At 34.3% G+C, this 26,551-nt stretch overlaps 1 protein-coding gene and 1 long non-coding RNA gene across 3 annotated transcripts; both read right to left on the reverse strand.

The window, feature by feature from the left end:
• Nucleotides 1–288: 288 nt before the first annotated feature.
• On the reverse strand, nucleotides 289–7,015 carry LOC122006859 (probable DNA primase large subunit). Its single transcript, XM_042562518.1, has 19 exons — nucleotides 6,779–7,015; nucleotides 6,576–6,637; nucleotides 6,402–6,505; nucleotides 6,240–6,321; nucleotides 6,101–6,160; nucleotides 5,882–5,936; nucleotides 5,605–5,624; nucleotides 5,431–5,514; nucleotides 5,284–5,348; nucleotides 4,946–4,994; nucleotides 4,791–4,838; nucleotides 4,625–4,714; nucleotides 4,493–4,552; nucleotides 4,293–4,352; nucleotides 3,727–3,801; nucleotides 3,566–3,651; nucleotides 803–896; nucleotides 584–691; nucleotides 289–503 (listed from the first exon to the last, which is right to left on the reverse strand). The coding sequence occupies exons 1-19, from the start codon at nucleotides 6,918–6,920 to the stop codon at nucleotides 489–491; spliced, it is 1,359 nt and encodes a 452-aa protein (XP_042418452.1). The 5' UTR covers nucleotides 6,921–7,015; the 3' UTR covers nucleotides 289–488.
• A 2,420-nt stretch (nucleotides 7,016–9,435) lies between these two features.
• On the reverse strand, nucleotides 9,436–21,943 carry LOC122006860. Of its 2 annotated transcripts, XR_006118785.1 has the most exons (5): nucleotides 21,720–21,936; nucleotides 21,439–21,539; nucleotides 21,162–21,363; nucleotides 9,644–9,993; nucleotides 9,436–9,485 (listed from the first exon to the last, which is right to left on the reverse strand). It is a non-coding gene; the product is annotated as an uncharacterized LOC122006860 (long non-coding RNA). The 2 variants fall into 2 exon arrangements; XR_006118784.1 differs by lacking the exon at nucleotides 9,436–9,485 and having other exon boundaries at nucleotides 9,599–9,993; nucleotides 21,720–21,943.
• Nucleotides 21,944–26,551: the final 4,608 nt, after the last annotated feature.

Consider the following 26,551-nt stretch of genomic DNA (forward strand, 5'->3'; position numbering starts at 1 on the left):
ATTGACAAAGATACTAAGAGCGAGTTTTGAAATTTAGAATGGATTTGAATAAAGTTTCTGAGTTCTGCTCATTGGTTTATGTTTATTTGAACAACTCCAAAATGAATTTGTGCACAATTTTAAAAGTACTAATTTTCTTGCTTTTTAATTTGGTAACACCTAGTAGAGAGTAGTACATGAAATACAATTCAATGATAGTAAGAATATAATTTGATAGCACCTATAAAACATTTAATAGCACTTATGCTACAGTTTGATAGCCAACTCAGCATTGTTAGAAGCATCACCTTTAATGTAACACTTTGCAACTTTCTATTTCATGGCACCAGAGGATCTTTAAGTTAGTCGCAGTACACTGCAAAGTTTATTCTACAAACTATTGATCAACCATCAACATACACTTGATTCAACCCCCAAAACATTTGACATGGAATAAGAACTAATCGCATCGAAGATGGGTCAGCTTGTTGGCCATAAACACATCCAAATTAAGTGCTCTCCATCTGAACCATGAAATGAGATTACTCTTAAATGACAGAAGCAGTACAAAGGCCTAAAAGGCAGTTTGAGAGCTTCAAATTACCTTATTCTGGAGTATCTTTCGGCTCGCATCAAAGTACTGATTTGGGTGGTTGATGCCGCTGTCATAGGGAGCATCGTGGATAGCCTCAAATGTCAATGTACAAGCTATCTGAGATTGTCACAGTGAAGTTTAGGATCAATGCAATAAAAGAAGTCAAAATCTCAACGATTGGAGCTTGTTTGTCGATGCAACAGCTCTGAGATTTAGGAATTGGAATACCTGATAATGTTTGTTCCGAACTTTATCCAATATGCCATCTACTGAACGTCCACAAACTCCCATTTTAGTAAGAGCAGCTCTCAAATTTTCCTCACTGTTAAAATAGATGAGATCTAACCGTCAGGAAACAAATATTTGCAACATGTGCATGAAACTTGTGGATGACTGGTGCTGATCATTGGATATATTCAAACCATCTGGAGCCAATCCAGACAATGAGGTGAGAAAGCAGTCAAAGAGGGAGCTGGTGTTGCCAGATGGGTGCAGGAGATGAGCATAGACCACTAAATCAGCAAGAGTAATAACTTATGTATTACACTTAGGGCATTGAAACAAGCCATGAAGGACCATACTAATGATTGGAGATGATTTATAGATTTATGCGTATTATCAAATGCAGCCACAAAGGCAGTTGGAAAATTTTGAACAAGAGAAATTTGAACAGCATCAGTTCTGCCAAAATTTGATGTGTTTGCCACAATGTAGATATTGAGTAGAAAGTCTGGCAAAATGAGAAGGCTTTGATGGATTTATTCAAAAATTCATTCCTAGGAAGCAATCTAAGAGTGGTTTGCCATTCATGGTATTGAAAACATGTGATGCGTACAAAGGAGCTTCATGAAGTCAAATTATAAAGATGGATCTTCCCTAATTGTTTAGTCAGCTAATTATGCAAATTGAGGTTGATGATTCAAAGATCAGTGCACATCTACCATGGTATTTAGTATCTACATACAATACTCCATGAGTCTTGGAATCAGTCTGCTTTCTGTGAATAATGGGAATCTACTTGTTATATCTGAACTTGTTTGGCAAGGAATGTCAAATATAGGCATCTAAAAATAATCCAAGTCTGCAAATGAGATAGCTCAATCTCAATCATTGCACATATAGAAAAGATGAAATCATCAATACTTGAGTTTAAATCCGGTTGAAAGAAGACAAGTTTTAGGATGGCCCTTATATTTTTGGATAATTATTATAGTTGATACAGGAAATGAATGCTATTATCATCACATAGCACGATTGCAATAACTAAACCCAAATAAGGAGCTCACCTCCAACCCGGTCCAGATATTGAACATTAGCTAATAATTTTAGCATAAGCTATGAATACCAAGGAATATTAGGAGCAGAAACAAAATCTACATATGATATTCATTGACATAGAAAAAACTTATGGTAGAGTCCCAAGAAAAATTATATAAAGGATTCTAGAAAAAAAAATGTGTTAGCATAATATATATTGAACAAATTAAAGATATGTACGAGGACGTAACAACCAGAGTAAAAACTTCAGGTGAAATAACTGAAGCATTTCTAATAAAGATAGAGTTACATCAAAGATCAACTTTAAGTCCCTATCTTTTTATGCTAATTATAGACAAACTCACTGTGCACATTCAAGACACAGTACCATGATGCATGTTATTTGCAGATGATATTGTTTTGATAAATGAAACACGTGAAGGAATAAATGCTAAACTAGAATCTTAGCGAAAAATACTAGAAGGGAAAAGTTTTAGGCTTAGTAGATTAAAGACACAATATATGGAATTTAAATTTAGTAATATTAAACTTAATGAGACAATTGTTAAGATAGGAGATGACGAGTTGCCCTGAACCGAGAACTTTAAATATTTAGGATCATTTTTACAAAATGATAAAGGGATTGAGAGAAATATCTTACATAGAATACAAATAGGATGATTGAAATGGAAGAGAACGTCAAGTATTTTATGTGATCGTAAAAATCCTCTAAAACTTAAAAGAAAGTTCTATAAAATCACAGTTAGACCTGTTATATTATATGGAGCTAGATTTTGAGCTATGACTTGAGCACATGAGCAGGAGATAAGAGTTGCATAGATGAGGATGTTAAGGTAGATGTGTGAACATACGAGGATGGACAAAATAAAAAATGAAAGCATTAGAGAGAAAGTCGGAGTTGCATCTATTGAAGAAAAACTCCGAGAGACATTTAAGATGGTACATGCATGTACTTAGACAACCAATAAATGCTCTAGTTAAACGATATGAAACTATGACAAACACGCATATCAAACGAGGAAGATCAAAAAAAGACTTGATTAGTAATAATAAAACAAGATAAAATTTATTTAAATATAGATGATAATATAATAAGAAATAAAGCTCAATGGCGTAAAAGGATTCATATAGCCTACCCCACCTAGTGGGATTAGACTTGGTTGTTGTTGTTATGAATACCAAGAAATAACAAAGGGGGAAAAAAGTCACCCAATAGAGATCATGTTTGTAATGGCTCCACCACCTGGGAACATTAATAGCAGTCGAGGTGATACAATAGGATGATAAAAAAGAATGGACCCGAAAACAGCAATTTGGAATTAGTATAATTCCATGTGTTTGCTCCATGAAAACTAATATTTAGTTGATTGAAGACTGGGAGGGAAATTAAGTGTGAGTTCAAAAGGTATGGTTGGCATGCTCACAAGCCAAGGGCTATAACAACTGGCCTCTGAAAAGGCACTGAAAACTAAAGGATTGGCAATTGGTCACAATCTGCCTAAAGAGAGTATAAGTGTCATGGTACTAATGCTTGTCTGCTTGAGACACCTACAAGACTAAATAAAAAGAACTTCATTGTATATCAAGTACCCAGACAGACATTGACACAATATAAACAATATTGTTCTTTTCAAAAGCTTGAATTATAATAAATATATGTAACAATAGAAACTAAAACTACCAGACAAGCATAAAAAAAATTGGGTTTCTGACCTGAAATGCCGATAAGGACAACCGTGGTGATCACCAGTGCTAGGAGTAGAAGAAATAACTTTTTGGCAAGAATAAGGAGTGTAATCCTGATTGAGAAATGTGAAGTATAGAGTTGACCTTCATCCTCATTTGAGAGAGATTTATTGAGCAAGGTAACTTACTGTTCTTTTTCCTTCTTTTCCATAGTTGTGCCGTATTGAATATGCATATTCTTTATCAAAACGTTCAGCACCAACCTAAGGCAGAATGTAATAGCTAAATGAGTAGAAGATATTAACCCTAAGATGCAACAAATCAAGTTGCATGATTTAATAAGTGTAGTTCTAGATAATACAAACAATTCTATGATGAGCACCTTGACAAATTGATCATTTTAAACAATAGATTTGGCATGTCAAAGCCACTGAACCATTTGCTTGGTTTGAATTAGGTTTGTTTCAATAAAGTATGAGTTTGGGTAAGATATCTTCCAACCGAAATGTATAGATATCAAAAGCCTGCAAACAGGACAGCAGGCTAACCAGGTACTAGACAGCTAGAGAATTAGATTCAGGTCCAATCATTTATTAGGCCGTGTATACAAGTTTCCAAGTTGCTAGTTTCAAGTGAGGAACCATTACCCTTCATCATATTCTAGTATATTAAGAAATTGCATCTCTGATGTAGTAGTTTACCTGAATGAATAAAATACAAAAGTACAATTGAAAAAGAAAACAATTTGTAGGACCTTCTGAGAGAACTCTGATTTCCAGAATAGAAGAGCATCTTCCAGTCTTAAGCCTACACCCTGCAAATTGAAAAGGTTTTGCAACAAGATAGTAAGTTTGAGTCAAAGCTACAATAGCAAAAGAAATGCCAAACAACTGATGTTCATGGCAAATAAAGTCAATTTCATTTTGAAAACAGATCACCACAACAATAAAGTACCTTCAAGAAAAGTCCAAGTTGCATTCTTCCTCCATGCTTTAAATGGTGAGTTTCTCTTAACTACAGGAACAACACAGCTGCTAAGGTTAAAGCAGGCAACAGATTTATAACAAAATACCGGAGATCCATCACCTTATCAAATAAATGGCGCATGCAAAGAGGAAAAGAACTGCTAGCTTGCCCGTTGATGTCCTTCAAAGATATCTCAGCAGAATTTTTAGGCTGCAATAAATACTCCAACAATTATAAATACTTCAATACATTTGATTAACTAACAACAGTCTAACTAATCAACAACCTGAGAGTAATCAGGCCCCAGGTACCCAGTGCTTAGTGCTTCGATGATCTAAATTGGCAAAAATATTTAGAGAAGCTAGATGAAATTGATGTTCTTAAATGTAAACTTTTTCCCAGCACTTGCAAAACGAGATAGTAAGGTAAGTTTATACTCACAGGGGCTAGCCTGTCTCTTTCTGTGTCTCTAATGGTTGATGTCCATTTTCTGCAAAGAACTCACACCATGTTTATCATGATAAAAAATCACAAGATTTATAAAGCTTGAAGATGTAAATATAAAAATAAAATAATAATAATAGTGAGCACCCATCATCACACCATGTTTGTCACGATAAACTTGTGCCTCTTTTATATCTTTCTTTTGATTTGATTTAATATCATAGGTATGGAGCAAGGAAAAAATAAAATTGTCAAATTGCACAGGGCAACTGTCCTCGACCGCAATGACAATTCTAACAAATGCAATGTTGAATATCAATTACATGAACAATTACCTGTTGGTTAAGACAAGGCACTTTGAGAGATTGCTTCGGAATTGAGTGGCAACAAGGGACACAACCTGAAAAAAAGTACCGACTAAGTATAAAGTTATAATCACATCTTATGGAGTTTGAAAGTATAAAGATAAATTTAACATGGACCTGATGCATCGCAACATAAGCAAAACCTTTTTGTAGGAAAACCCTGCGGCCAGCAAATAATTCTGGCACTTCTTCAAAGGGTGCCTGCATATAGACACAGGTCAGTAGAAACCAAGGAAACATTGTTGTAGTAAAAAAGAGAGTTTAGACTAAAAACAAGTAGATAAATGGTACCTTAAAAAAGAGTGTATCAGCTGCAAATAACAATAAAAATTTGTCAAATTACTGGACATAACAGTAAAAACTATAAATGATTGAGCAACTGGTATCCGTGTTACTTTCAAACAAAACAAAACAATTTATAGTCAGTTCCCTGGAATTTGATAACAAGATAAATTGACAAATATATATTGCATCACAAGAGTTTTAAGATGACTTATTGAAGTTCAATCTTGCCCATTACTAGTTGCTTGTAGCATCACAAATGTAAATCTGATAGATAATGACATACCATTCAACGGTTGACCAATAGAACGTGCAACTTGGTTCAATTTTTCCTTTACAGTCTGCAAAGAAATAAAAAACATTTTCCTATAAGTACTAAAAGACATCCTAGATAAAACCATGGCCAAAGAACATGAGAAAAATGCATCTCCATAGAAAAAGATGTCTAAAAAATTGTAGTATTGTAATATGACCAGAAATACGGTGCATAAATTTGCAGTCATACCTCAAATTCTGCACGACTAATAGCCTTATAGGGTAGCTGAAATTCGGACATGAGTGACCTCTACAAGCAATAGAACATAATTTTGGTAAATGAAATTAGATAAGAGCTCCAAACCTCATACAAGGTATCCAGAATATACCTGTGACTCGGGGCTTTCTAGTCTGAATCGATAGCGGAAAAGAGAAGTCTCCATGGAAAGAAACCATTTCCTTAATTCATCCCTGGGAGGTGAAGTCGATAACACTCAGGAAAGACAGTGCAATATCAAAATAAAACATGACCATAAAAAATCAAAACCTACGTTCTACAATATACAAGACGGAGAACGAAGTGTGAAATGATGTCTTTGTTCATGACCTCTGATGGATCTTGATGCCTCATATGTGCCCTCCATAGTTCAGTTACCTAATTTTCCGAAAATAAAACATATATTTAAAAGTAAAATGAGCGATCCAGACAAAATCACACACAATACCAATTTCTCCATCTCTTCCGGCTTTTTTCCTCGGGACAAACCATCTGAAATACCCTGCAGGACTTCATGAAAACAATCGAATATAAGTTACCAACAAAGCCAAACAGACGCAGGATAGGGAAGTTGATCAAGGAAGGGGGGGAAAAAGTAAACAACGAACCACAAACCCTAGAAATGGGAAAAGATGAGGTTTTGCAAGGTACCTCGGAGGCGATCTATGGCGTAGAGTTCAAAATCTTCCAGCCGGACCTCGAGCGCCGGCGCGGAGCGGTAGAAAGAGAGTTTAGCCGACGTTGTCGAGGCGGCAGAATGAGTCGGTTCCCTCTGCGATCGAACAATCTCCATTCCCTACGTCTCCGAATGCTCCGGCAGCTGAGGACTCGGGTTATTCGCGTGAGGGTTTGGCCAGATTCGCGGGAAAACTAGAAAAGACAGAAACCGGGCGCGGGAAACCTAGAATACTTTTTACTTTTTTTAATATTCAAGGTTTTCTCTTCGAACCAATTAATTCGGTTCGACTCATCCCGTAAAATTTAAAAGCGCAAATGAATGTAGATTCATCCAAACAATTAATTTAGATCTAATTATCATCAGAAAAAACATAGTTGAGACGACTTTAAAATATTTTTATTAGGCTTTATGATTTAATTATATCATTAAAATTACTTTAATACCAATTAAAATTACTTATTACTGTCCAGTAATGAATGACACCTTTTTAATTTCTCAAATCTACAGATTGAATTTCAATTTCAACAAATTAAATATTAACTAAAAATAATTACATATTATTGCTGCAGGGCAATGGTCTCTAGTGATCAGTGAAAAATTTTCATAGAGCTAAACGGAACCTTTCAGGATTAATCAGCATAAGCTGACTAATCTTGGTCTCCCGAAGATTAGTCGGATCGAAAACTTGAATACTTGTGTCAACCAAAAAAATTACTTATTACTAACTCTAGGGTGTGATGGTAAGTAACAAAGTATTTTTTTTCTCAAGCAACTAGAGTTCAAAACTCACGTAACGCATGCATGCGACGTTTGAACAACTAGTAACGTTGGGGTACCATGTCAAAAGTCTCACTTCTTTAATTTGCTTCGTGGACAGAATATGGGACCGGAGAATCTACCTCAGAATTAGTCGAGTTATAAGATTTAGATATCTAGTATTAAAAAAACACTTATTATTGCTCAAGGCTACAATGCAATGTAAGGCGTTTTCACAATTAATCAGACATCCACCAGTCAATTTCCAACTATTTATGAGGTCAAATCGGTCACCTAGATTAGTCGGTTAGAAAAGCTGAATACTTGAATTATATTAAAAAAAACTTAATAATGTCACGAGGCTTTGGTGCAATAGTAAGGAATGAGATGAACTCCGCGTTACTCCTGTGAAGTTGGAAAAAATTATGAGATCGTTCGTTAGAATTCATTTGTGTTTTCTGATTTATTTTGATGACTAGTGAAATCTTCGTGGGACAGATTAATTACCTTTAGAATTAATTAGATCATAAAATTGAGTATCTAGCTTTGTGGCAAACAGTTCTCTAGACTGAATCAGACAAAGACGACCCCATCTCTGGACTAATCGGACAAATTACTTTACTAATTAAAACTCTCAGATTTTGTTTAAGCTCTAATATTAGTTTAAAAAAATTGAAAGTTAAATTTGTTGTAACATTAGTTAAAACTGTTCTGACTTTGTTATAATTTTTTTAAACTAAAATAGTAATTTAGAGTATTTTTGTCGAAATTATTATAATAATATTGAATTGATAAGGTTAAAAGGAAAATATAGGATGGAACATTTTTCAATTTTTTTTAAGTAAGATGCTTGCTAATCAAAAGAGACATTGAAGAATGTTTTATATGATTTTTTTTTTTATTTACAGCAAATAAATTCAAGTAAAATTGATTATAATTATTTTTAACCATCGATCACTATCCCAATTAGATATCTTTTAAATTTGTTTAGATCCCCTTTATTCTTTCATTCCTTATCAACACCTAAAGTAAATTAGAAATTTGCATAAAAAAACTCTTTAATACCCACTTATAATTTATACAAATTACCACAATGAAGATTTAAAATTGTAAAAAAGGCAAATATAATAGTTGACTAGGATTAATTGGGGTGACGTGTCGAGGTTTCACCCTTAACAAAAAAAAAATAGTTATTATCTTGAAAGGGAAAAAAAACTTGAACCAAATGTACATTTGCATGCGTTTATAATAATTTAATGTAAATATAAAAATAATCATTTTTTTTCAAAACAAATAATTTGAATTTTCTAATACATTCTAATGATTATAACTAGCTAAACTTCAATTTGAGTTATCATACCAATAACAATGAAGCGATCCTATATCTTCTATTGTATTATCATTAACAGCCTGATGCACGAAGTTTCCGTCATGTAAAGTTCCATAGAATGATCCATTGTATGCAACCTTACCCTGCTTTTTACAAGAAATTATTTTCAAAATTCCGTGATCTTTTGATCGCATGACAACAACTTTACCGTTGCGCCAAAGCTCCCCTTATACGAGGAAACAAATAGATAAATAAAAAAACAGGAATGTTATAACCGCAACAATGACTAATGTCTTCATTTGGATTGAGAGAGCTGAAAACAACAAATGAACAGCCGCAGAAAGCAAAGGGCTTTTTGACTATCAGAAGAAAACAAAGAGTTCACTTCAACAGGCACCTTAATTTGTGGAACTTACTCCTTACATTAAACCTTCAAATGATCATTTTTGCTCAACTCATACGAGTCTTGCCATCATGGTCATACCTACCCAGTTTGTTGCCAATCAACTGTGTTTGCTGTTTAAGAGGAGGGATCCAAAAATAAGTTGAGTGTATGGTCATAAATCACTCCATCAAGAGGTATCTTGAATTCACTCGTATTAGTTGATGGCTAACATTATCGCTGATTACTTGTATGAAGTAATGAGCATTTAACAAAGGCAAAATCATAATAAGGAAAGCATCAATTAAAAGTTCTGGAGGAAAATTGTAACAAAGACAAACATTTAACTGTGAAATGTATTCTACTTACAGAAGGCTTGAAAGAATATTTAACAGGCTTTTCTAATAGTCTCATGATAACACCATAGCTCATGATCAATCACAATATGGCAAGTCTCACCAGGTGCATTTGGGGCCACCAGCCTCTCAACCGAGACAATCGTTGCAGTGGTGTATGGTTCCTTGGGCTTGTATAGATTAAGAGGCAGCTCTTTAGCATTCTCAATTTCCAAGGGCAGAACTGGGACTTTATTTTTGCTAGTTTGTTGGACAGACATAGATACAACTCTGCATTGAATACATGGATGCTTTTCTGCTTTTTAAGTTTACTGATGGCAATGACATCCATAATTTATTGTCGAAGATAAGACTGTTTTGAACCTGAATGAGTGAAACAAGTGTGTTTAGTTGACAAAGCAAAGTCAACTGAACTTCAAAACATATAAGATTGAATCATCAAATATCAAGCTACTTTAAGACATCAGTCATATAGAGACACAAGTTATTGGTTACTCACTACAAACAAATTCACAAAAGAATACTCTATATTTCAAAATGTGAACAACCAAGGAGAAGCACAAGAATGCAGGTATCCCAAATAAGATATGCTCAAAAGAATTCAAGAAACTGATGCTACTTAATGTTAACCTAGAAACATCTGCTAACAACCTGATGAAGCAGAAATGAAGCTGAACAATCAATATAACAAATAAAGAAGCCAAAAAATGCCAGCTTGCTAAGTACAAGCAAGAAACTTCATTTGCAACAGTATACTCATTAAATTTGGGTACGAAGTTAAATGCTTAAAATTTCCCAACAAAGCTTCAATCCCAGTCCAATCAAACAAGCCAGCTAAGCAGCGGACACTACAATTTATCTCACATTTGAAAAGTAAATTTGGATATTGCAATTATCCAACTAAGCAACGGAGATAAATAACCACGAAACCAGTAAAAAGAAAGCAAGCTACTTAAATAACATTAATCACGACGGCCATCGAGTTTCACCTTCAATCCTGCTTTCCTCGGCGATGCATCTGGCACAACAGATGCAGAGACAGATGCTGCCAAAGAGTCAACCCATCATCTGCCAAGGTCAAAGATGACCGAACTAGCATCTACACAATTGTGTTCCTTCTTTTCATTTAAAGTCATTTTGATTAATTCACGGATTACAACCGATCAACAATCTCTACTGATACTAGGGTATCTAGAGTGTTTGGAGAGTACCACCACAAGCAAACTGGTTATTAAATATTGAATTAGTGACGAAATTTAATTTCCATCGCTAATTTAGCGACGGAATTAATTTCTAGCGATGGAAATAATTTTTCACCGCTATTTTAGTGATGGAATTAATTTCCGATAGAAAATTATTTTCGTTGAAATAATTTTCCATCACTAATCTTACTTTCCCGATCTAATTAACTTTCTCAATTCCTTCCTCGCCCAATCTCTGATCTCTCCCAATCTCTTCTCGCTCCTCACACAATCTTTTGGTTAATTAAAAATAGAGAGCTACTAAACAAAGGGCTAACAGTTAAAAAAAATAATATAGGAAGTATGTATCATATAATAACGTCACTGTTACACAGTTAAGGATGAAATTCTACAATTAAATGTGAAACACATTTCAAAGAATATTGTTTAGTGCAAAAATGCAAGAGTTTTAAATAACTTGGTTAATAGGATAGAGAATTGACAGTGGAAATGGAGAACTTTTGTTGTCTTGTGAGATGATCTCGCCTTGGGCTAAAAGAAAAGTTTTCTAAGATTGCATGGTATGAGTACTGTGCTTTATGAATTGTAGTGTCAAGTTGTTAGGAAGCAACATGTAAATATAGTAGAGATGAGAATGCTAAAATGAAGTTGTTAGAAATGATTGACTAAAAATAATATTGTAGATCAATTTGATTTAATTTCAATTGATAATAATAATAATAATAATAAAAGGTTGATATGAAATGAAGATGTTTAAAAGAGACTAACAGATTCAATAGTTAAGACAACTAACTTGATAATGAATATCATGATTGTTTTGTTTAAAACAAAGTTTAAAAAATAAATACACGCCGTATATGGCTGGGTTGCTTAATAATACGTATGTAATATATGAGAGCATATGTGGTTAGTGAAAAAATGCTTAATGGGATTTCAAGTCAACTTGGTTCATTATGAACAACTCAAATGAACCAAATATAAATTGTTTCAATTGCATATAAGAGATAATATGCAACTAATGCATGACTCTTCCAAATCCACCCAAGCGATTGTATAAACAACTCAATAAATGTTGAAATTATGTTATTTGATCATCAAGTCATATTACTCTCCAACTTTTTTTTAATAATCTAGGTATCAGCTCTTCGAACAAATTGATCCTAGAGGTGAAATTTTCCACGGGCTACTAGGATAAATCGACAAGCGCTCGCGGAGGCCCATCCAAGCGGCCAACATTCTTAGAATTGTCATCCCATTGGAGAAAGTTCCTTGCAGTGCGTCGCAGCTGGGATTCGACCCTTAGATATCTGGTTAACCATTTAAAAGGCCTAACCGCTTCACTATTGCCATTGAGGGAAAAAATAAAATAAAAAAAAACCTCTAATAATTTATTAGGCTATCTATTAAACTATTCCCTCTATTTATAAAGAATATCTCATAGTGACTAATATTTGAAATCTTGTTTTGTTTTAGTTCAATGGGTAAAACATTCTGCTCATCAATTGAATCTAGCACTGAAATAGCATAAAGAAATTGAAAAGCAATGATTGACATGGCTGTACCAAGACAAGCTTTGGCTTTCGAAGGAGAACTGAAGAGAGCTTAAATTGTATAATAGGAGCAGCTTTGACTCTTAAAAGAGAAGGGGAACCACAATAGAGGGTTGCATAAGGTGGTGAACTCACCTTCAAAAGTGGCGGTGGAAGATGGTAAGCCCTCAAAAAACACAAGGAAATTGACTGTGGCACGGGATGCCTCACACACCACGGGATGGAATTGTACGGTGCAGGAGACTACCAAATGGTCCCGTCAAACTTAGGGGGTGAGGAAGGAAACATATAAGGTTATCAAAATTTTAATTTAGCCTTTATAAGTTAGGATTAGTTATAGTAAGTATAAGCTATTGACTAGTATTTATACCAAACCTTATCCCACAAGGTGAGGTCAACTATATGGATCCTTTTACGCCATTGAGCTCTATCTCTTACTTATATCATCTAAGTCTTTGTTGATCTTCCTCTTGCTCGATTGATATGCGTGTTTATTTCACATCGCCTAACTGACGCATTTATTAGTCTACAAAAAAACATGCCCGTACCATCTTAAACGTGTCTCTCGGAGTTTTCCCTCAGCAGATGCAACTCTGACTTTCTCTCTAATGCTCTAATTTATTATTCTATCCATTCTCGTATGCTCACACATCCATCTTAACATCCTCATCTCTGCAACTCTCATCTTCTATTCATGTGCTCGAGTCATAACCCAACATTTAGCTCCATATAACATAGCAAGTCTAACTACGATTTTGAAGAATTTTCTTTTAAGTTTTCTCCTCCATTTCAATCATCCTGCTTGTATTCTATATAAGACATCTCTCTCAATCCCTCTATCATTTTGTAAAAATAATCCTAAATATCTAAAGCTCTCGGTTCCGAGCAACTGTCTCATTATGTCTAATATTACTAAACTAAAATTTTATATATTCTGTCTCTATTTTACTAAGCCTAAAACATTTCCCTTCTAGTGTTTTCCGCCAAGATTCTAGTTTAGCATTTACTCATTCACGTGTTTCATCTACCAAAACAATATCATCTGCAAACAACATGCACCACGGTTGTGTCGTTAATGTGTGCAGCGTCCATAATTAGTATAAAAAGATAGGGACTTAGAATTGATCCTTGATGTAACCCTATCTTTATTGGAAATGCTTCAGTTACTCCGCCTGAAGTTTTTACTCTAATTGTTACATCCTCGTACATATCCTTAATTAGTTTAATATATATGTTATGCTAACACCTCTCTTTTATAGAATTCTCCATATAATTTCTTTTGGGATTCTATCATAAGCTTTTTCTAACTCAATGAATACCATGTGTAGATCTTGTTTTTGCTCTCGATATTTTTCAACTAATTATCTAAGATGTATAGCTTCTATTGTCGACTTTCCAAGCATGAACCCAAATTGATTGGAGGTCATCGTGGTCTTCTTTCTTAATTTTTTTTATTACTTTTTCTCAAAGTTTTATGGTATGACTCATTAGTTTAATACCCTTTGCATAATTTTTACGTCTCTCTTGTTCTTATATAAGGGAACTAAAATATTTATCCTTCATTAATCAGACATTTTTTCGTTTTTAATATCATGTTAAATAATTTTGCAAGTCATTCAATACCTTGTTTCCTAGACACTTCCATATTTCTATCGGAATATCATCTGATCCAACGACTTTTTCATTGTGCATCCCATTTAAAGTTTGTTCTACTTCTGAAATTTGAATTCTACGATAAAAATTTAAATTTCTACGCTCATTTGACCTACTTAAATTACCTAAGTTAAATTGGTCACCTAAACTTTCATTAAAAAGTTGATAAAAATACCTTTTTCACCGTTTTTTAATTTCTCCATCGATTACTGGTATCCTATCATATTCATCTTTAATACATTTTATTTGGATAAGATCTCTTGTCTTCCTTTCTCTCACTTTAACTATTCTATAAAGGTCTCTTTCCCTTTCTTTTGTATCTAGTTTTTGATATAATCATTCAAAAATTTTATTCTTTGCTTCATTCACAACTCTCTCAGTTTTTTCTTGACTATTGTATACTTTTTTAAATTTCCTCGTTCTTACAAATATATAATTCCTTACAAACTATTCGTTTTTCCTTCATTTTCTCTTATACTTTCTCATTCCACCACCAAGATTCCTTACTTAGTGGTGCATGTCTCTTTAACTCACCGAGTACCCTTTTAGCTACTATTTTCAACTTTTATACCATTTTATCCAATGTCGTATTAGAATCACCGTATATTTCACCTAATTCTTGTACTCCTACCTTCTCCTTAAATATATTTTGTTTCTCATCCTTTAACTTCCACCACTTAATTCTAGAAGTCATATATATTTTTTATGTTTGAGGCATATATCCAACACTACTAACCTATGCTGGATAGTTAAACTTTTTCTAGAGATAAACCTTACAATCTTTACAAATCTTTCTATCTTTCTTCCTAATCATAAAAAAGTCAATTTGCGATATATTATTCCCACTTTTGAACGTAACTAAGTGTTCTTCTCTTTTCTTAAAAAACGTATTAACTAATATAAGGTCATATGCTATCGCAAAATTTAATATAATTTTCTCTTCCTCATTTCTCGTTCCAACCCCATAACCCTTATGTACTCTTTCATATTCCTCATTTTTCACTCCGACATGTCTATTTAGGTCACCTCCTATTAAAATCATTTCATTTGACAGAATATTTTGTAATATTTCATCTAAGTCGTCCCAAAACCTTGATTTTGTAGCTTCATCTAGTCCTATTTGCGATACATATACGTTAATTATGTTCATAGTTTATTTCGCTATTATTATTGTAAGGGCTATAATTCTATCCTCTTTTCTAACTACTTCTACAACTTCATTCTTTAATGAAATATCTACAACAATACCCACTCCATTTCTTACTTTACTCTTTCCTGTATACCATAACTTAAAACTCAAGTTCTCTATCAATTTTGCCTTCTCGCCTACCCATTTTTTCTCTTGTACACACAAAATACTAATTATTCTCCAAATCATCGTATCTATTATCTCCATTAATTTATGAGGATTCCTATGTTCTATGTTTCAAATTTTAAATTATTAGTTTTCCTATCATATTTATTATTATCCAACCTATAATGTGAAAACTCTTACCTATTTAACACTACACTCAAGTTCTCATAAAGATGTTAGCGGTCCTTGCCCATATATTACAATCAAACACTTCAATGCAAACTCTTGCATATTTAGCACTACACCTAAGTTCTGAAGATATAGCGGTCCTTGCTGAGACGACGCGTTCCTTCCGGGGAACAACTTAGTATTAGTATAATCTGGCTAACAACCAACGCAACCCTCCTTTATCCAGGCTTGAATAGGTAATTAAAAAATAATTATCAAAAACTACACATATTTATATCAAAAAAATTGTAATACATATTTATATCAAAAAAAAATTGAATAGGTAATTAATTATTTTATCGATTAATATTAACTAAAGAGATTTAATATTGATTAATATTGATATTTATTGTAATTATCAATTATTTGTCTATAAGTTTAAGTAACTTTTATATTATTATATAAGTAGGTTACGTTGTTGTGCTATAAATTTATGTTAATTAACTATAGTAGTATTAATATATCAAATTGTCAACCACTGATCATATATATTATATTTCCTTGTGGAATTCTACTTATAAAGTGTTCTCACCAACTTTATCCCATAATCAAAGGCTGTTGACAAGTGCAAAAAATAATATATTGTATCGTAATTATTTAAAATCAGGTATTATTACTCTTTCATTAAACATTAATTCTAACTATTCAAATTTGAGACATATACATACCATTTTAACCTCACCTCATAGTCTGACATTTGTAAAAGAGAACATTTTTATTTATCTTTCATATTGATACTTCCGTCTATCTCAACATTTTCATCTAAACACCTAAATCTATTGTCTTAGATTAATAGCATCAATCTGTAAAATGATATTATTTGCATTTTATCATTCATATTAATACATTCATCCATCTCAACACTCACATCCAAGCACCTAAATATATTGTTTGAGGTTATTAGCATAATTCAACTCAAGTATAACTTTAGCTCACTCTTATTTATAACCTATATACTATCATGGTGTTACAAATTGCCATTAATCATCATAACCATGGAACTTTTCCTATAATTTGCCTTATAACCTATAATGATATCATGATTAGAGAGGGATTTTATTATGTTGATATTGTTTACTAGTTACGCTTAAGTCACTTATAATTGCATTGTCTAAAATTTTATTTATTTTCAATTCCCTTATAAATAGCTACTGAAAATATATGATTAGTTTTTTCGCATGCCTATACTAGCACATTTTCTCTAGATAAAAATGTTAACTGGTTCAAATTCTCTACATCCTCTTAAACCAAACACCTAATCCTATGCAAATATAATTGTTGATTCAAGCTTTCCTACCTATGGAGGTATCCATCTCAATTTTACCATTGTAATGCCCAAACATGTTTATGATTCTTAGCAGATAGCACTAATTGAGGAAACAATCTGTTAATTAATATGTTTTAATTACTTCTCATTTCCTGAATAATAAATGTTAATTTAAGCTTTGTTTAGTTGATCTACCTCAATATATCAATTGATGCATCGTCAAGCTTTTATCCATTAATGTGATTGATATTATTGTATGAAGGAAGCCCAAATAAATGAATATACTTGCTTGTTCCCTAGAAACATATTATTTTTATATTCCTTTATCCAGAGTTAGCCGACCCCACCTCCACCTAATGGGATAAGATTTAGTTGTTGTTGTATTCCCTTATCCGGAGTCATATTAGCTTCCTAATATCTCCTTTTCTTTTCTATTTGCTCTCCTTTATTTTAACAGGACTATGCTATATATATATATATTTTGTGATGATTTTTCTCTGTTTTCATTTTCTGCTGATATAACTTTTTCTTTATCTTTCAACATTGTTTCCCTTTATTTAATTGATTAAATTCAAGAATCACTTTTTTCAATGACATTATTACATTTTCTGTCTTTTATAGCACATGATTAGATGCTGGAACCTAAAACCCTAATCTATCTTTAATCCACTTAATTTTCTAACCGCAATTTCAAAATTCAATTGCTTGCATTCAATTGGATTGGATATTAATAAAGGATATTTTACTTATTATCGGAACTTGCCAATCATCATTATGCTTAATTTAAGTGGTTTCCTTGATTTGTTGTCATGTATCCGTTGTTTAGAAAATAAGAATTTTAGCAATGTCAAGGGTATTAGTAGGGTCATTGCCTCATTGTTGTAGACAATTTTGTTCTCTCGGTATTTTAGGTTGGCGATTGTGTCCCTATACCCCCACCCACCCATCCTCGATCCTTTTACCTTTATCTAGATATCACATCTACAAAGTCCAATGATCGCATTCTAGAATAGTGTCTCAACCAACCTGGGCACAACAACACTTAGTGGACATGTGACCTAATTAATTCTTCATCTCTTGTGAAGCCATGCTTTGTCTATTGCTAATGGTTCCACTTTCATTGCCTATACTATCTGAGAATTCACCATGCAAGCGCTTAAAGTTCTATTGAACATTACACGAGAACCACCATATGAGTTCTATGATAATATCAATTGATTTTCTTAAATGCTAATAGATGATAAAAAAAAATACTATTAAGCTGCACGAGATAGGAAATATAAGGCAGACAATACTACTGTCTATTGTAAATATCCAATTTCTTATATGGGATTTGAATAGTTTAGGTCAACTTGTACTTGTGTCATAGGCTTTAAGGTCCTAAGCTCTGGAGTGTAATCTTGATGCCATCATTACACATGAAAAAGATATAATTTAGGGATCAATAATTTTTATTTATTTTACTTGGAGATTGCTGGCAGAGAATAGTGCTTATAGAGTAATTAAAATTATGCAGTATGCACCATTTATATAATAGTCTAGGTCAATATGGACCTTGGGATATAAGATCCTAAGGTTCAGTTTTTAACTTTGGGCCTTTGGCCATGACGACTATGCTCATGAAAAATAGATAAAGCACTTTTAAAGTTCTACACTATCAATTATTGTAGTTGGAGGCTGCTGGAAGAAAATAATGCTTATGGAGTTGTTAGAAATAAAACATCTGTTATTTCATAATCATTATTATATACACTTCCTTTCAAATTATCGTAGCATATATATGCAAGATGCATATATATACGGAAACAACCTCTTGCAATGTAGGATAAGGTTGCGTACAATAGACCCTTCCGTAGGACGGGAGCTTTGTACATTAGGTTGCCCTTTTATATATGGAAGATGCAAGTGTTAGCTAATTAAGAGACTGACACATAAACATGATCTTCCAAGATCATTTAAGGGTTGTGCTGCACCTATGTTCTAGTACTCGATGTTGAGCTGCAATTGGGCAGTACATTATGGCAGAGATGATGGAAGCCTCTAATGAATTGAATTGATCATAGAGTGGATACGCAAAGAATCTATGGCATGACCTATCTTTGGCAACAATGGACAAAAATGTTCTTTCACAGATGTGTAAGCACAAGTGGGAAAATTTTAATTTCCTCACCAAAGATTAGACATATGCATTGTGTTTACCTCCGATAAAGCACGTCAATAGTGATGTCATGAAAGAGATTTAACTACAATAAAATAAGACAAGCACTACCGAATCCACAGAGAGAAAAAAAATGGTCGTTATGTCATAAAAACTTTAGTCTGGTAATGGGTGAGAATGATGTAGATGTCAAGTTTTGTTGGATGGTGTTCACATCGTCATTGAGGTGAAAGACCTATTGCCACAAGAAAAGGATTCATTGATGAGCAATGGCAATGAAGGATTGATTCATTAGCAGTTGAAAGGATGAGAAAAGTCACAGTATATCTCTCAACCTCCCTTTGAAATCAAGGATTAAAGAACACCAAATGGAGGCAAAAAAAATCTAGAGCTTCAAAACCAAGCTAATGAAAGAAAATAAATACTAAGGTAATTTATGATAAACAGTATAATCTTAACATGTGTAAATTTAGCGTAATTGACATGATGTCAAAAACAAAAGAAATAACATAGCAAAGTAATTTAATACGCCCACCTCTACATATCTTATGATGAAGCATAAAGCCTTAATTGAAAATGCTCTTACTATAGTATTGCATACAAAACATGCAGTATTTAATGATACAAAGCAGGGTTGAAATCACACTTCAAGCTCATGAACTGAATCAGACATAATTAGTTATTGTCCAAATTAGGCGATATTAGAGGAACACAATATTAGCCCAGTATAAAAGTGTGGGGTGTATGTGAAGAAATTCCAAATCATGCATTGAAGCATGCGCCAAGTTTAGTATAAAAGTGTGAGCATCTTAGCTATACTTGAGTGTCAAGTATTTTTTTAAATAACATTAAGGGATGACAACAACAACAACCAAGTCTTATCCCACTAGGTGGGATCAACCATATGGATTCTTCTACGTTATCGGGCTCTATCCCCTACTATATCATCAATATTTAAATAAATTTTATATTATTTTATTGTTGCTGGCCAAATCGATTTTGATCTACCTTTTTCTCGTTTGATATACATATTTGTCATAGTTTCACATCGCCTAAAAGATGACAAATTTTTTTTAAAAAAAATATCAAGAAAATATTAAAATGATGGTACAATAATCAAGGACAAACCCTGAATTGTTTAAAGCAATATATTATCTTTTCATAATTGTAGCTATAATTCATATCCATATTTCTTAACAAGGATATAGTAAGTTGTGCTTCCGTTCTTCCATAAAATAAAAGTGTTCCTACAGCCTAAGTAAAAAAAATCAACACAAGAATGATATTTCATGTAAACATAATGTGAATACGCTTATAAAACAAGATTTCAATCATTTAATGTATTTTTTATAGAATTTAACTGTCTCAGCCTCTAATATTGGTGTTGACATCTGTATACCTCATTCCTCCAACAGGCCAATAAATGCAAATGTATTCCATTTAACAGGGATTATCCTGAATGTTAGTGATTTGATTCTTCTTATAAGCTATGGTCAGAGAGAATGGATTTCTCAGATAAATCATAGATTTTCAGTCCATAGAAAATGTTTGAGTACAGAAAAAAGACAAATGCATCTGTTATCAGATAAATCACAGATTTCAAATCCCTAGAAAGCATATGAGTAGGCAAAAAGTACTTATCTCCTTATAGAAATAAAATATAGATCAAGAAATCAAGCCCACAAAAGATACATACTGAATGATTGATAAAAAGGAAAATAAGTAATTAAGCATCAGTATACAAGGATGTGTAACTAATACAAAAACATAATATCCATCAAGTTCCAGAATCAATAAATAGCAAAATAGGGAATGTAGGTCACCAGAGAACTTATAGAAGGAAAATCTTTGAGAATGTTTTCTTTTAAAGCAATAGTTGGGAGCCAAGAGCGACTTCCACAATTTGGGAAATAAATTTTATGCTGTAGCTGTAGTACTAGGGTCGAATGTGTTTGTAAACAAATAGTCAAGAAAGGTCGTCAAAATATAATAAATAAAGGGGTTACTTATGGCCTTAGTGTAAGAAACCACAAGCTTATACAACAACACTATCAATGTGATGGCAATCCTAAATCACTAGTCCGAGAGCTTACTTTTCTTCCACCAGTCAACCACAACACAACTAAGTCTAAACCCAAACAAAGAAGCAGAATGAAGTAACTAGCGTTCGAAAAAGTACCTTTCCATCAACTCACGGGCAAGGCGAAGAAAAAGACGCTTGACAAGGCAAACCGGGTGACAACGAGAAAGAGCACGCTAGTACAAGACCATAACAGCCGGTATGGACTGTGGACCGGCGTGCTCTCTCTCGTTGTCAACCAACCAAGCCCATGCAGAGGGATAACGAGCAAGCATCGCCAAACCTTCAACCTTACACACGCCTAAATCACAAGAATCAGCGAAATTTATCATGAAAGTTTACAGTTTTAAAAACCCAAAAAAAAAAAGGTACAAACCTCAACGCGATGGCCAGGTTTCACGATCCATCGGTTCCCATAAGATTCAAATCCAACCAGATAGAATATCTCGTTCATCTCTAAGACAAGACGGTGAAAACCTATATAAAACATCAGACTAAGAAACATCACGCAACCAAACCAAAATCTTAAAAAACAAAGGAAAAAAAACGATTTCTTCTCAATTAATCCAACATAGAACACGTAAGATACCAACAGCATCGATCAACATCCCTCTACGGATAATAATAATAATAAATAAAATAAAATTCCTCGCTTACCAAATCACCAAGAGCATATGCGCAATGTGAAACGCCGCAAGATTCGCACTCTGAAAACTCTGCTATGGGAGATCACAGTAGTTTCACCAGATTCACGACGATTGGAACAACACCACAAACTCAAGAAAGCCATGGATGATCAGGCAGATAAATGGCGAGCGAGAGCCGCTTCCGCTTTGTCGTCCACTCGCGCACCTCCCTCTTCCAACCCTAAGACTCAAAATGATGCTTTTTTTACTTTACGGCGCAGCACTCTGTCATTTATCGGACGGAAGTAAGCGGGGTGCACCCACTATTCCAATAAGAACGCTGGTACAGTACTGTGTATATCAAAGCCGAGCTACTTTAAAAAAAAAATGGGACAAGGCTGAGTGACTGAGTCTACCCGTCTTTCACACTGGAGCTGCGGGGCCCGCTCCGTAATGCGATGGAAATGCGTGGGTCACCGTCTCCTACGTCGATGTAGTTTGGCTGGTGGGGGCATCGCCGGTATCCAACCGATAGGCGAAACGCGTGCAGGAGGACAGTGAGGTGAGATTACGGCGATACCATGCACAGACTCGCGACGTGGGAAGCCTATTTTAGTCATATCGGAAACCATCGCTATGTGTATGTACCGCTTGAGGTACCGGTCGGTCCTTTCCGGTCGCTCCGGGAATGGGTTGCATGCGTCCGGACCGAAGGCAAACCGTGAACCGGCATTCTGTTTCAATACGGGCGCTAGCGTTTAGGGCATCATTGAATCGGCTTTGACGCCTTTGAAAATTAAGAAATAGGTACATGGAGTACCCTCAGTTTTAATATCCGTTGACCGGTCAACCCACTTTATCGGATCGATTTACCGTCTAAAAGCAAAATGGCATTTATTGCTTAGTCAATTGAATGATTAAAAATCACTCCAGTTTTTTTTTAATTTTTTATTAATCTAGATATTGAGATTAATTCGGGAGATGATTTTGTTTTGAGGGGAAGATGAAATATTATAGATCATCAGGAGAATCCAGATTATCCAGTATAATTCAAAAAAGAAATACATGATTAATAGAAATGAAGATATAAGAAGAACAGATTGAATCTCTGCCAAAATGATATCATCAGGTTGACGATTTGGAGTAGAAAGCAAAGATTGAGAAGAAACTCCACAAGATAGACCGCTAAATATAAGATGGTTTACTACCCAACGACACGTCCATGATATCAACATGTTTAAAATATCGGACTTTAAGAATTTGAGTCCTGAGAGAAAAAGGATCATGAATAATGTGTCATACCTGTTTCGTAAGGAGAGCTTTGTTAAATTCAATGAGACTCCGAAAACCTAATACCCCAAATTGTTTTGGTGTGCACAGCTTCTTCCATTTAGACCAGTGCAAACCATCCTTATCAGATTTAGAGTTCCACCATAAGTTAGCACAAAGCTATTCCATTTCTGAGCATAAAGAAACTGACGACTTGAAACAAGACATGGCATAATTCGGAATTGCTTTCTTTACCACCTGTTGAGAAAAATCTAAATATCCAACGGTTGATCTTTTTGATAAACCGATCTTGTAAACCAGAAAATTGAATGTGCTTACTTCGAAGAGAGAAAGTAGGGAGCCCAAGATAGACGTCATGTCCTTGTACCACCTCAATGGAGAATACATTTTGAATTGCTTGAATATTTTCTAGTGGAGTACTTGGGATAAATGTAAGAGTTATTTGTCATAGTTCACCAATTGACCCAAAGTTCTTTCATAAGTTTGAATACATCTTTTCAGCTGAATACACTCATGTATCGAAGCTCGGAAAAATATAAGGTTGTCATCTGCACAAAAAAAAGGGTGAGAAATTGCAGGGCAAGTGTTGATTATTTTAACTCCCTTAAAAAGGTGAGAAATTGCAGGGCAAGTGTTGATTATTTTAACTCCCTTAAAAAGTTTCTCAACTATAATCCGGACAAGTAAACATGAGAGACCTTACGAACAAACAGAAAACAAGCAAGGAGAGAGCGGGTCATCTTGACAAAGCCCATGGCGAGGAGTAAGAGTACCATAAACCGAATTGTTGGCACGGATAGAAAAAGTGGCTTAGCAGATGAATCACATAATAAAATTCACAAAAGGTTCCAAGAACCCCACTTTAATCATAAGTGTCTCAAGATATTTCCATTCAACCCTATCAAAGGCTTTGCTCATATCTAGCTTAAGAGCCCTGGAACTCGTCAGATTATTTTTGTTGTTACAGATCCAATGCATACACTCAAACCCAATGATAACATTGTCCATAGTAAGCCGACCCAGGATAAAAGCGCCCTGATGGTGGTTAATAGCATTAGCCATGTTGCGCGAAAAAGGGGCAACATCTCTCAACCTCTAACGCGGAAAAAGAATAAGAGATCGCATGGAGTAATGAGACAAAGACGCTCAAGAAAAGGAACAAACACGAGGAATGAGAAAAAAAAAAGAAGAAGAAGAGTTACCGTGGTTCAGCAAAGTACCTATTCCATAAAAACGGGCGAAGCTTTTTTAGAAATCTCTCTATATAAGATAATTACATTCATGATTGTACAATAGGTTTACAATGATCCTTATAAATAGTGCCTAAATCCCAAATACAGTAAAATCGTAACAGAATTTTGTTATGAAAAATCGCAATAGAATTATGAAAAATCATACTAGAAGTCGTTACGAAAACCTTAACAGATTTTTCCTTCCATGACGTCTCTCGCATTGACCTTCATCTAGATATGAGTCATCCATCAACAATCTCCACATTGGCGAATATTCACCCTTTCGCAAAACATGAGTATCTAAACAAAACTTTCATAGATCTCTAGGTCTAGGCTTCCTTCCTCTAGTATCTGGAGATATGGATCAAGTTTAAGTAATGCCTGAACTTCTATGCAGTCACTGCTTTGTCAATATGTCTGCAGCATTATCTGGAGTCTGAATCTTTTCAAGTTGAATTTCTCCGGAAGCAATCAACTCTATGATATTGTGAGACCCCACATCATGTGTTTGGTTCTCGCATGATACACCTGATTTTTCACCAAATATATAACACTCTGACTATCGCATAATAACTTGACTCCACCTTACTAAACACCCAGTTCTCTGACCAATCCTATAAGTCATAATGCTTCCTTTGTTGCTTCAGCTGCTACCATGTATTCCGACTTCGTAGTAGACAATGTAATAATAGATTGTATCATAAATTTCTAACAAGTAAGTTCTCATGCTATGGTGAGCACGTACCCTGTAGTAGACCTTTTATCATCTAAATCTTTTGCATAGTTTGCATCTACGTACCCAACAACTGAAGGATCTTCCGGTTATCTACTAAATATGATGTCATAATCAGTTGTATTTCTCAAGTATCTGAAAATTTACTTCATTGTATCCCAATGTGGTCGACTAGGATTTGAGAGAAACTTGCTTATCATGCTAACTGCTTGCGCCAAATATGGTCTCATGCAAACCATGGCATATATCAGACAACCAACTATGCTGGCATAAGAAACCTTTGATATCTCTTGGATCTCATCATCCGTCTTTAAATACTGTGTACTGGATAACTTGAAGTGATGCACCAGGAGTGTGCTCACTGACTTTGCATTCTTCATATTAAACTTATCCAACACCTTCTTCATATAACTACGTTGAGATAACCATAATCTCCCTGCAGCTCTATTCCTGTAAATCTCCATCATAAGAATCTTCTTGTCACTCTCAAACCTTTCATGTCAAATCCCTTGCTTAGTAGCCTCTTCAATTTGTCGACCTCTTTCATTTTCTTTGCAACAATAAGCATGTCATCTACGTATAGTAATTAGAAAATCAATGATTCATTTTCAAGGCTCTTCACATATATGCAGCAATCATACTCACATCTCCTATATCTGTTTTGAATCATGTATGAATAAAAACGTTTGTACCATTGCCTAGGAGATTATTTCAATTCATAGAGCAATTTCTTCAACTTGCAAACCAATCGCTCTTGTCCGGGCTGACTAAATCCCTCAGATTGTGACATAAAAATCTGCTCCTCCAAATTTTCATAAAGAAATGTTGTCTTCACATTCATTTGCTCTAGCTACAAATCGTGATGTGCCACCAAAACTAACACCGGTCTAATTTATGTATGTCTTAGTACTAGAGAGAAAATTTCTTCATAGTCAATCTCATTTCTCTGTGAATACCCCTTTGCTACCAACCGAGCCTTGAACTTCACTTTTTCTCCCTCTGACATTGCTTATTTCTTTTTGAATATCCACTTACACCCTATAGCTTTCTTTCTTCAAGAAATTATGCTAGATCCTACGTTTGGTTCTTATGTAATGATTCCATCTTCTTTGTCATAGCACCCATCTACTTGTCCTTCTCAAAGCTGTGTATCACCTCCTGAAAAGACATAGGGTCTTCGCTACTAATGATAAGTGCATAAGATACTAAGTCTTCGAATCCGTATATGGTGGGTGGTTTTACGACTCTTCTCATTCTGCCACCGGCTATAGTGTGATGATCTGTGTACTCTGAGATAGAATTATCAGAGTCATAAGTCTCTTGTTTTACCTACACAACATCTTTCTCCGTGTTACTCTGTGGTGTTTCCTTTCCTTCTTCCTGAGCACACTATAGCATAACCTTCTCATCAAATATCACATCTTTGCTGATCATCACCTTGTTTGTCTTAGGATCCCAAAGCTTGAAGCCTTTAACTCCTTTTTGATATCCCAGAAAAATGTACTGATTTGACTGTACATTCAGCTTTGATCTTTCCTTACTAGATATGTGCATATAAGATGGACATCTAAGAACTCGAAGATGAGAGTAATTTACTTGATTTTCTAT

This window comes from Zingiber officinale, chromosome 7B (genome assembly GCF_018446385.1).
Source record: "Zingiber officinale cultivar Zhangliang chromosome 7B, Zo_v1.1, whole genome shotgun sequence".
In the NCBI taxonomy this organism is placed as follows: Eukaryota; Viridiplantae; Streptophyta; class Magnoliopsida; order Zingiberales; family Zingiberaceae; genus Zingiber; species Zingiber officinale.